The following is an 11,653-nucleotide window of genomic DNA, read 5'->3' as shown; positions in this document are numbered from 1 at the left end:
TTAATGTGTATTAAGATTGGAATTATTGTGAGTAATTGAGGAATTGTCACATAATTTTGATCATTTTAAAATAGGTGGTTTGGATAAATTACTCTACATAATTAAGGAATTATGTCTTGAATGGTTAATTTATAGTTGATGCATCTTATTTAGTTGTATGAATAGTTGAATGGTTTAATTTACGTATTTTTGCAATCGGTTGTAATTTTGTATTACCTAGTGTGGCCTTAGTTGATTATGTTTTCGTAATGATGGGAACATAGTCTTGATGTAATTTTGAGATCTCGAATCTCCTTTGATTTTCTTTAGTATTATGTTTTTGAAATTAAAATGTAAATAGGTTTATTTTGTAATTTTTTATTGTAATTTTGAGAAGACTAAAGATGGAGATTGAATTGCTCACTCCCGCTACATGGACAAAGATGGAACATCAAGACAAGCTTCTCGGGTCCTAGGAAGGATTCCAAAGTTGTATTTATGTTCATTTTCGTAGATAGGCCACACTAGGACTTTATTTTGTTTTACGTTTTTCCATTCTTATTGCTTTTCTTCGCATCATAGTTAGTGCATCATATTCCGCCTAAACCAAACCACCTACTTAAATGCATGAAAATTGACTCATATAGTTTGGATGTTAGTTATCATGGACATAAAGATGTCACACAATTTTAAGCCATCATCTTAGTTTATTCATTCTCGCATGCTAGATATTAGTTCACTTAAAATGAATTAAAATAAAGTTGATGGGATCTTCCTCTATAACTAAAATTGAGACTAGTCTTTATAAGGCCAAACAACTATGAATCCCTTCTTCGTCGGTAGGCATATAGGACCTTACTCTCCCTGTGACCCCTTCTACGTTGGGTAAGTAGTTTGTGTTGACTTATTTTTCCTCAACATTATAATCCGAAGAGTTTCTCGAGATTATGATGGACTATAGATGGAATTTACAGAAATTTATCAACCAAGAATTCTAATAGTAGAATTAGCCAAGAGGTTGGCTCATCAATTTACAGATAATTGAGTCTTGGGATCATTTATATAATTCTTGAGGGAGGTCAATTGTATAAATGCTTGAGTCTTCGCATTATAACAGTTTTTGCATTAGACTTAAATCATAACGATGAGTATGCTTATTATATCTTTTCTTCTTTTCGCAGTGTAGAATTCGTTTTATATTGATAATACTGCTTACAACAAATGGCTGGAAATAATGATATCCCTATGCCAAGTGCCACACTTGCACGCGAGTCCTGGCTCAAAACTTTCATGGAACACATGAATCAGTCCACACGACTGAAGAATGACGGGTCCAACTTTGCGGACTGGGAGGCATCATTTCGGAATGCTGCCATTGCTGACGGTAAGCGCAAGTACTTAACTGAGCCAATACCGCCAAACCCAGGCCCCAATGCAAGAGCTAACGAGTCACTTGCTTATAGTGATTTCATCATGGAAGCGGGTGCGATAAAGAACGTACTCATTTTTGCAATGGAAACCAATTTTCATAGACGCTTCATTGCCCAAGGTGCAAACAAGATTTTCACCACGCTCACTAATGAGTTCTCAAAAGCACCGAGAATCGTTACTTATGAGCATACCTGTCGCTTCTTTGATGCGAAACTCCAGAAGGGCCAACCGGCTAGCCCACACATTCTTAACATGATTGAGAATGTCAAGAAACTGGAGGCACTTGATTGCAAAATCAGTGAGAGCATAGTCATTGACCGTATGCTTCATTCACTTTATGATGGTTTTGCCCTCTTCCGGGCAAATTACTACATGAATGACATGAAGAAAAGTCCTCATGAGCTACACTCACTTCTCGTACAGACCGAGAAGGATATGAAATTGAGTGGGAGTATGAAGCAAGATGTTCTCATGATTTCCAACAAGAATAAGGGTAAGGGCAAAGCTCACGGCGACCTAACTGTAGGAAAGCCAAAGTTTAAAAAGTCAGGAAATGGTAAGAGTGGGTCTGGTGAGACTAGTGGCTCACAAGGCAAGGCAAAGATCATAGATGGTAACGTTGAATGCCACCATTGTCACAAGACTAGGCATTGGAAGAGGAACTGTCCCGTGTACCGTGAGGACAAAAAATCAGGCCGCGTCACTCCTGTTGGTATGTCATCTTATATTCATATGATTGAGACTAACCATGCAAGTTTCGGAACTTGGGTACTTGATACTGTTTGTGGTTCTCATCTGTGTAATCATTTGCAGGGCATAAAAAACAACACACCCCTCGCAAAGGGTGATCTGGACCTGCGAGTCGGGAATGGAGCAAGAGTTGCTGCAGTCTCAATAGGAACATACGTAATCCAGCTCCCTAGTGGTTTTGAGTTATATTTATATAACTGTTACTATGTACCCAGTTTATCTAAGAATATTATTTCTGTTTCCGAACTTGATAAAGACGGTTTTTCATTTTCAATAAAGGACAATAGCTGTATTTTCTCTTTCAATGAAATGGTTTATGGCAAAGCAGTTTCCATGAATGGAATTTATATCTTAGATCAAACCACAGATATATTACATGTGAATAATAAGAAATTAAAGGTTGGTGACAAAGATCAAACTTATCTATGGCATTGTCGAATGTGACACATAAATGAAACACGTGTAAAGAAACTCATTGAGAATGGGACTATCCCCACATTTGATTTCTCTTCATTTGGCACGTGTGAATCATGTCTTGTCGGCAAAATGACTCGAATTTCCTTCAAAGGTGTTGGAATGCGCGCTAATGACCTATTCGGACTCATACATACTGATGTATGTGGACCTATGTCAATTACCGCAAGAGACGGCTATAGATATTTTATCACTTTTACGGATGATTTGAGTAGATACGGATATGTCTACTTAATGAAGCATAAAAGTGAGTCTTTTGAAAAATTCAAAGAATAACAGAATAAGGTTGAGAACCAACGGGAAGAAAGGTTAAAGCACTCCGTTCAGATCGTGGTGGCGAATATCTTTCAAATGAGTTTGATCAACACCTTGAAATAGTTTTACAGTTAACTCCACCTGGAACACCTCAATTCAATGGTGTGTCCGAACGGAGAAATCGAACATTACTTGATATGGTTCGATCCATGATGAGTCACACGATAGTACCTGATTCATTATGGGGTTTTTCTCTTTTGTCAGCTGCTCTTATACTTAACCGAATTCCGTCTAAAGCTGTCGACAAGACTCCATATGAAATGTGGAAGGGAACGGTCCCTAACTTGTCCTTTATTCGGGTTTGGGAAATGACTCAAATTTCCTTCAAAGGTGTTGGAATGCGCGCTAATGACCTATTAGGACTCATACATACTGATGTATGTGGACCTATGTCAATTACCGCAAGAGACGGCTATAGATATTTTATCACTTTCACGGATGATTTGAGTAGATACGGATATGTCTACTTAAGGAAGCATAAAAGTGAGTCTTTTGAAAAATTCAAAGAATACCAGAATAAGGTTGAGAACCAACTGGGAAGAAAGGTTAAAGAACTCCGTTCAGATCGTGGTGGCGAATATCTTTCAAATGAGTTTGATCAACACCTTAAAGACTGTGCAATAGTTTTACAGTTAACTCCACATGGAACACCTCAATTAAATGGTGTGTCCGAACGGAGAAATCGAACATTACTTGATATGGTTCGATCCATGATAAGTCACACGATAGTACCTGATACATTATAGGGTTTTGCTCTTTTGTCAGCTGTTCTTATACTTAACCGTAGTCCGTCTAAAGCTGTCGACAAGACTCCATATGAAATGTGGAAGGGAACGGTCCCTAACTTGTCCTTTATTCGGGTTTGGGGCTGCGAGGCTTATGTCAAGTGGAGACACGAGGATAAGCTCGGCCCGCGATCGGTCAAGACATACTTTATTGGTTATCCACAAGGAATGTTTGGTCATTACTTCTATTCGCCTACCGAACATCGAGTTTTTGTTGCGGCTAGTGCAAAGTTCTTAGAAAAAGAATTTCTCGAGAACAAGTCAAGTAATAGAACCTTCGAGCTGTCGGAGATTCAAGAACCAACAACCGAGGAACAGATGGAGGAAGATGTTCCTTCAACTAATGATACGGTTAACATTCCTCAGGAACCTAGGAGGTCGGGTAGAGTCTCTAATCCTCCAGACAGATACATTGGTATGGTCGAGGAAAATGACGTTTTGCTCCTAGAGAGTAATGAACCCGCTACCTATAAAGGTGCCATGACCTGTTCCGACTCTAAGCTATGGCTTGAAGCCATGCAATCCGAGATGGACTCCATGTATGAGAATGATGTATGAGATCTTGTTGATTTACCTAACAAGGTACGACCTCTTCAGTGCAAATGGCTTTACAAAATAAAGCATTCTGTAGACGGGCAACAAGATACCTATAAAGCACGACTAATGGCAAAAGGTTTCACTCAAGTGCACGGATTGCATTATGATTAAATCTTTGTACCCGTAGTTATGCTGCGTTCTATTCGGATAATCTTAGCGGTTGCCGCTTTTCATGACTATGAAATTTGGCAGATGGATGTAAAAACCACCTTCTTAAATGGTTATTTGGAGGAGGAATTGTACATGGTACAACGCGAAGGTTTCATAGATCCTGAAAATCCTAAGAAAGTGTGCAAGCTTAAACTTTCCATTTATGGACTTAAGCAAGCTTCTCGGAGTTGGAATCATCATTTCGACCAGGTGATAAAAGAGTATGGTTTCACTCGATCGGTCGAGGAACCATGCTTATATATCAAGTCGAGTGGGAGCAAGATTGTTTTCTTAATATTGTATGTCTATGACATACTCTTGATTGGGAATGACATTCCTCTCTTATCTTCGGTAAAAGGATGGTTGAAGAACCATTTCCAGATGAAAGATATGGGTGAGGCACAACGCATATTGGGAATCTGTATCTATCGAGATAGATTACGACGGATGTTATCACTGAGTCAGTAGTCTTATTTAGATAAGATTCTTGAAAGGTTCAGCATGACCAACTCCAAGAAGGGGAACCTTCCAATGACTTCGGGGATGCATTTGAGCAAGTCTCAGTCACCCACGACACCGGAAGGGGTTGAACGCATAAGTCGAGTTCCGTATGCATCAGCCATAGGATCAATCATGTATGCCATGATATGCACACGTCCAGACGTGGCATATGCATTGAGTATGACAAGTCGGTACCAAGGCAATCCAGATGAAACACACTGGATAGCTGTTAAAAACATCCTTAAGTACCTACGGAGAACTAAGGATTGGGCATTGACTTATGGAGGAGATACTAAGCTATGTGCAATCGGTTACGCAGATGCTAGCTTCCAAACGGATCGAGATGATTCGAAATCTCAATCTGGATTCGTTTTTACTCTTAATGGTGTTGCGGTCAGCTGGAAAAGTTCCAAACAGGAAGTTGTAGCAGATTCTACTACTGAATCGAGTACTATGCCGCTTGCATAAAAGAAAGGAAGCTATATGGATGCATCAATTCTTACAAGGACTAACCATAGTTCCTAATTCGAATGACCCAATCACCATCTATTGTGACAATAGAGGTGCCATCTTCCAGGCCAAGGAGCCTAAGTCTAGCAACAAGTCTAGACATGTACATCGGAAGGCTCACCTGATCCGTGATTACGTGGAGCAAGAGGAGATAGTGATTGACAAGATTACTTCGGATGACATTATCGCGGATCCTCTCACTAAACCATTGAAATATGATAAGCATGAAGGGCACGTTATTTCCATGGGAATTAAACGTGTTCCTGAGTTGTACTAGTTGTTAATGGATTCGATACATTATCTTTTTCATATGCTATTTATAACTTCATCGTATTATTTCATATTTTGTTTTTCATGTGGATTGTACGACAACATTAAACGTCACAAAGTGAACTGAATTATATTATATTTGTTTTGGTCCGTAATCACCTACATGAGTTGATAACTCTGGCTATTATTTTGTGAAGTTGATTGATGGTGGGTTCAACGAGCCATAAGTCAAATGGTTGGCTGATCGATCACATATGCGAGTTATAGCGATACCTCGTAGGATATTGTGACAACGTAATGGAGTCCTAAATGTTTAAAAACATTCGGTTCCAGGTCGTGGATTGGACTTCCATTGTGTTCCTAGAGTCGATTCTTTTGACTATCGACTGTCTCTTGAGATTAAGGCAGTTTTTGGGTGACTTTGGTTTCTTTCTCATGGTCGACCGTAACAGGAGGCTAAGCAGATTTTTACTGGGTCATTTCATACTGTGCTTATATCTGTAGGATTTGAGTTGAAGAAAATATCCAACCTTTATCAGGTTTAGACATTTCTCAGGGCCACTCGAGGAGTTGTAACCGAAATGCATGGCCATGCTCGAATGATGATTCGTTTATCAGTTAAGTTACTCTCTTGTCGGGAAAACCGCTCTTGATATTGATCACTTGTAAAATACGACCTTTGTGAATACGGATTTTGCAAATTGTTTTATATTGAGTGGGAGAAATTAAGGATATGAGAATCGGTTATCGCACATACACTTGTGAGGACAAGTGGGAGATTGTTGGAGCTAGTGTCCTCCACAGTTAGTGTGATAACATATATAAATCTCTTATAGGTTCACAGGGTATACTTGGTATTTTATCAGTTGATTAACGTTTACTAATAACGGTCGGCTTGCTAGAAGTTTGACGTTATTATCATACTGATGGCGGTGATCAACTGGTCCCTAAAAGTCACACCTATAGGATGTGTTTGAGAGATGTGATTATATGAAAATATAATCACATTGATGCCTTATATGACTAAAAGGTTAGTCAATGTGATGATGAGTCTATTATTTAATTCAATTAAATAATATCAGCTGAGACGAATTAATTGTTAATTCGTAAAATTGAATATAAACTGTTATATTTAATTAATGTATATAATGTTAGCTTAAACGAATTAAGATGTTAATTCATAATTAAACGTAATCGGTTATATTTAATTAGCAAATTATAAATATGCGATATTTATAGTTAATGTATATATTATACGAAATTGTCATAATAAATGTTGGCAGACAGGTATTAATAAATCGACTACAAACTGTTGTGTGTGGACTTATTAATACATGACGACATAAATGATAATTGATAATTTTATACACATTTTATACAATATGATAACTACCAAAAATAAGAAGATTTTTTCTCCTTATTTTGGTGTTACACGGTTTAACAAAAGAAAGAGAAGAAAAATATCTTCCCCTTATTCCTCCTATTTTTGGTTATATTAGGGGAGAGGGAGGATTATTTTTCTCACTTGATTTTGACTAAAACATTCTCATAAAAACCCTAAAAATAATTAGCAATTAGGGATCTCTTTCTAGCAAGAACAAGGGCATTTCTCAAAGCATTTTGGGTGCAACGATTAGGAGAATATCGATCTTGATATTTGTTCTTAGGCCAAATTGCTAGGACTGAAGGTTAATTCTAATCTCTATTCTTTTGTTCATACAATTCGTTTATGACTAGCAATTTCATATTTCATAATTTCGTTAAAATACGTAATTTTTTTGATGAAATATACCGATATTTACCACAACTAACAAGTACCACATGGCCTTCACCCCATTCACTGGTGTTGACAACCACAAAAAATCAGTGACTTTTGCTGCTGCACTTGTTGATCATGAGAACGATGGGTCATTCATTTGGGTGTTTAAGAAGTTCCTTGATTGTATGGGAAACAAGGAACCTCGGTGCATTCTTACTGATCAAGTTCCGGCAATTAAACTCGGGGTGCATTCTGTATTCAAGAAAGCAAGACATCGCTACTGCATGTGGCATATAATGAAAAAATTTACCAATAAAGTTGAGTCACAGATTTGTAAGGAGACTGACTTTGTTGAGCGGATATGTGGAGTTGTTTGGGATACTGACTTGGAACCCATTGAGTTTGAAGAAAAATGGACTCAAGTGATTAATGACTTTGAGTTGAATGATAATACTTGGTTGACATACATGTACGGCAAAAGGCATAAATGGATACCTGCTTACTTTAGGGATTTGCCTTTAGGCTGCCTTTTGAAAACTACACAAAGATCAGAGAGTCAAAACAGTTATTTCAAAAGATTTGAGAGCATAGTGGTACACTTGTAGAATTTTGGTTGCGTTTTCATAGTGAAATGGAACAACAACGCTATAATCACAGATTTCTTGATGATGCGAGTGACAGCACATTGCCACAGATTTCTTCTAAGACAATGATTGAGAAACATGCCTCTAAAATCTACACACACACTGTTTTCTATGAGTTCCAAGAGCAAGTGCAAATGGCTCCCTGTTCGTGTGCCGTTAGGGGGTTTTCTGAGCAAGGAAACATGTACATTATAAATGTTACAGATGCCTACAGGAAGCATAGAATATTTCAGGTTATTCAATTTTATAAACATAATTGTCTTTTTACTTTAACATACAATAACTGTAATAAAATAATACACTAACCGTGTTTTACCATTTAAAAAACTGAAGGACTTCTACCTTGGTGTTCATTGCTAGTCTGCATAAAATAATTCATGTTAAACTATATAATAACTATGTTTGCCTTTTAAAATAACTACACTGTAATGCAGGTTGCTCACTGATAGTAATGTTTTGTGTCGGTCTAAAAGGGTGATTTTATCACCCTCGTGTCTTTTAATATGGGTCTTTTAGTATGCTTTTCCTAGCATTTGGCAATTGGGTATGTTGTGATAACTTGTGCACTTTACCTCGGTTGCACACTCGATCTTAATGCACGGAACCCAAGATGAAAAAGAGCACCTTTAAAAGGTCAAGACAAGGCACGAGAAGCTCACTTGTAACCCGAAAACCAGTTGGGAGAAGTAGGAATAAGATTAGAATAAATGAAGGCATTTGAAGGGGTCTAGCTCTTGGAAATTAGAAGTCCAAAAATGCGAGCCTGTGCGCAGCCTGCGCAAATAGGGTGCGCAGGTGCGCACGATTGCACAGGCAAGAACAGTTCTTGAGCAGGCTGCGCAGCCTGCGCAGCTCTGCTATACGGGTTTTCTAATCTCCTCTTTGGGCGTCTTAATTGGAAATCTTGCTAGGTTTTCGTGAAGCCCTATATATACCCAAGAGTTTGAAGACCTAAAGCATTCACCTACCATCCTATCATCTCATCTAATCTCATATTTAGGGTTCTAATCTTGTAATAATTTCGAAGACAATTTCCATTCAAAGTTGTAATCTTTCCTTAGTTGTTGGGTTTATGAAGACTATGGAAGGCTAAATCCTTCCTTACTTGGTGTAATCCATTGCAAGTTTTCATCTTTATCATTGTATTGACTCCTTAATCTCTACTCTTTCATTTATATCAATTTCTAAGTATTAATGCCATGAAGAATGTTTTGTTGTGAGAAGTAATTACCCTTGCCTCTTTAATGTTCATCTATTGCTTGTTTATTTCAAAGTTCCTTGCTTTTGTGATAACTTGTTGAAGCATCTCATAATTTTTGATATCTTGGTTTAAAGTATCAACCTTTATGAGTAGAAATGATTATATCATTGGGTTTTTTGTCTTAGACATATCTTTGTGATATCCCATTTACTTTCCTCTTGGTTTGCTCTTCATGCTCTTGGCTACAATTCCTACATGGTTTAATGTTAGAATTTGTAGTTTAAGTAGGATTATCATTGTTGGCTTAGATAGTTGTAATCAATTGCTTGAGGATTGTTGTTGGGTAAATGAAATTGGAAAGAAAACAGTCATGCTTTGAGAAAAGTTGAAACTTGTAGGATTATACCAAGTTCTCACCTCTTATAATTGTTACTTGCATACCAAGTGTTTGTTGCCTTGTTTCATAGGAAAAATCACATCTCTTTCATTTTGTTACTTGTTTTCTCCATGCCAATTCTCCATATATGTCTCTCTTTTGTTGATTCATTGTTAATATCCATAGTTTGTGCATAGTCTTGTGCTTTGTCCATTTTCATTAGTCTAAATTCAAGTTTTTAGTCTTAAATCCCTTCTCTTGGGTTCGACCCTTACTTCCCTTTACTACTATTCTTAATTGCATAGTGTAGAGTTGAGTTTGGTTTATAAATTGTTAATTTGGTAGGTTAATTCTAGCATTTAACGACCTAGTCTTATTCTCTATCAAATTTTGGCGCCGTTGCGGGGGAAGGGCAACATAGCTAAAAGCTTGATTGTTAATTGCATGTTAGTTATTTTTCTTCTCTTTGTTTTTCGAAAGTAAGTGGAAATTCTAACTTGTGTGTGTAGTGCAAAGGTTTATGTATAGTTCTCCACACAACGGTGAATCAACCCCCGTTGAAGAGGACTCTTTTGGTACATATTCGTGGTTATTTACCAATCCTTGGTACCAAAGAGCACAAAGGGAACATCGAGTAGAAGAAGCACCTTCGGAAGATCCTATTGAAGTAAATCCGATTGAAGTAGAGTATCCCTCTATGGCGAATGACACAAGAACTATCCGGGAGATAAGAGCAAGGAATTATGATGAGCAACCCTTGTGTATCACCTACCCCCCTTTAGGAGACAATGCAAATTTCGAACTCAAAGGCTTCTTTATTCATAATTTGCCTAAGTTTCACGACCATGCGGGAAACGACCCAAACCGTCACCTTTTGGAATTTCACATGATGTGTGAAGGTGCCATTACGAATGGGGTGACGGAGGATCAATTCAAACTACGGGCCTTCCCATTTTCCTTGTTGGATTCGGCCAAAGATTGGCTCTTCTATCTTGCTCCGGGATCTATAAGAACTTGGAAGGAAATGAAGGCGGCTTTCCTTGAAAAATTTTACCCCGATTCACGCCACAACCGTGCAAAGAAGGCCATTACCACCATAGAACAAGACCCCAATGGTGAAACCATGTATGAGTATTGGGAGAGGTTTAAGAAGTTGGTGGCTCAATGCCCATACCATGGGTTGAGTGATAATGATCTCCTTGTGAACTTTTATGAAGGGTTAGGCCAAGATGATCAAAGAATGGTCAATTCCGCTACCGGAGGAGGTTTGGAGAATTTTTCCATAGTGGATGCCAAGGAAATCATTGAGAGACTTGCCTCAACTACGAGGAATTATGGTAGAACTCAAAGGGGAACAAGGAATACATATTCAATGGGAACCTCTTCCTCATCTACTCAAAATCTTGAGCAAAGTGTGAATAACTTAACTCACCTAGTGAAGAATATGATAGTGAACAATCCAAACAAGGATGGGGGAAAAGGGAATCAAGTGGAATGCAACTATTGCCAAGGTCCTCATATGGAGGAAGCTTGCCCCATTATGATTGAAGAAGGAATTGGCGTGGAAAATGTAAGTGCAATGGGCTATGGGAATTACAATGCTAGGAATCCTTCCGGGGGAGGATATTACAACTATGATCCTAGTGGCAATACTTACAATGTTGGGAGTAGAGATAACCCTTGACTTGGTTGGGGTGGTGACACCTCAAAGAGCTTTGTGAATGGCCAATTCAACTACTTGAGGGACCAAAATTCCCGACAAGGTCAAGGCTCAAATTCTCAAGGAAATAGGAATGGGAATTTCAACAACCAAGGTAGAAACCAAAACCAAGGTCAATCATCCCAATTTGGCAATCAAGGTAACAACACCAATTCTCAAAAGGAACCAAGTGTTCAAGACTTGCTTAAAAA

At 38.1% G+C, this 11,653-nt stretch overlaps 2 protein-coding genes across 2 annotated transcripts; both read left to right on the top strand.

The window, feature by feature from the left end:
• The first annotated feature begins 7,583 nt into the window (after positions 1–7,583).
• Positions 7,584–8,126, top strand: LOC141631464 (protein FAR1-RELATED SEQUENCE 5-like). Its single transcript, XM_074444131.1, has one exon. The coding sequence runs from the start codon at positions 7,584–7,586 to the stop codon at positions 8,124–8,126; it is 543 nt and encodes a 180-aa protein (XP_074300232.1).
• Positions 8,127–10,262: 2,136 nt separating this feature from the next.
• On the top strand, positions 10,263–11,426 carry LOC141631463 (uncharacterized). Its single transcript, XM_074444129.1, has one exon. The coding sequence runs from the start codon at positions 10,263–10,265 to the stop codon at positions 11,424–11,426; it is 1,164 nt and encodes a 387-aa protein (XP_074300230.1).
• The last annotated feature ends 227 nt before the right edge of the window (positions 11,427–11,653 follow it).

This window comes from Silene latifolia, chromosome Y (assembly GCF_048544455.1).
Source record: "Silene latifolia isolate original U9 population chromosome Y, ASM4854445v1, whole genome shotgun sequence".
NCBI lineage: Eukaryota > Viridiplantae > Streptophyta > Magnoliopsida > Caryophyllales > Caryophyllaceae > Silene > Silene latifolia.
The sequence above is the reverse complement of the archived record's forward strand: the minus strand, read 5'-3'. Positions and strand labels throughout refer to the sequence as shown.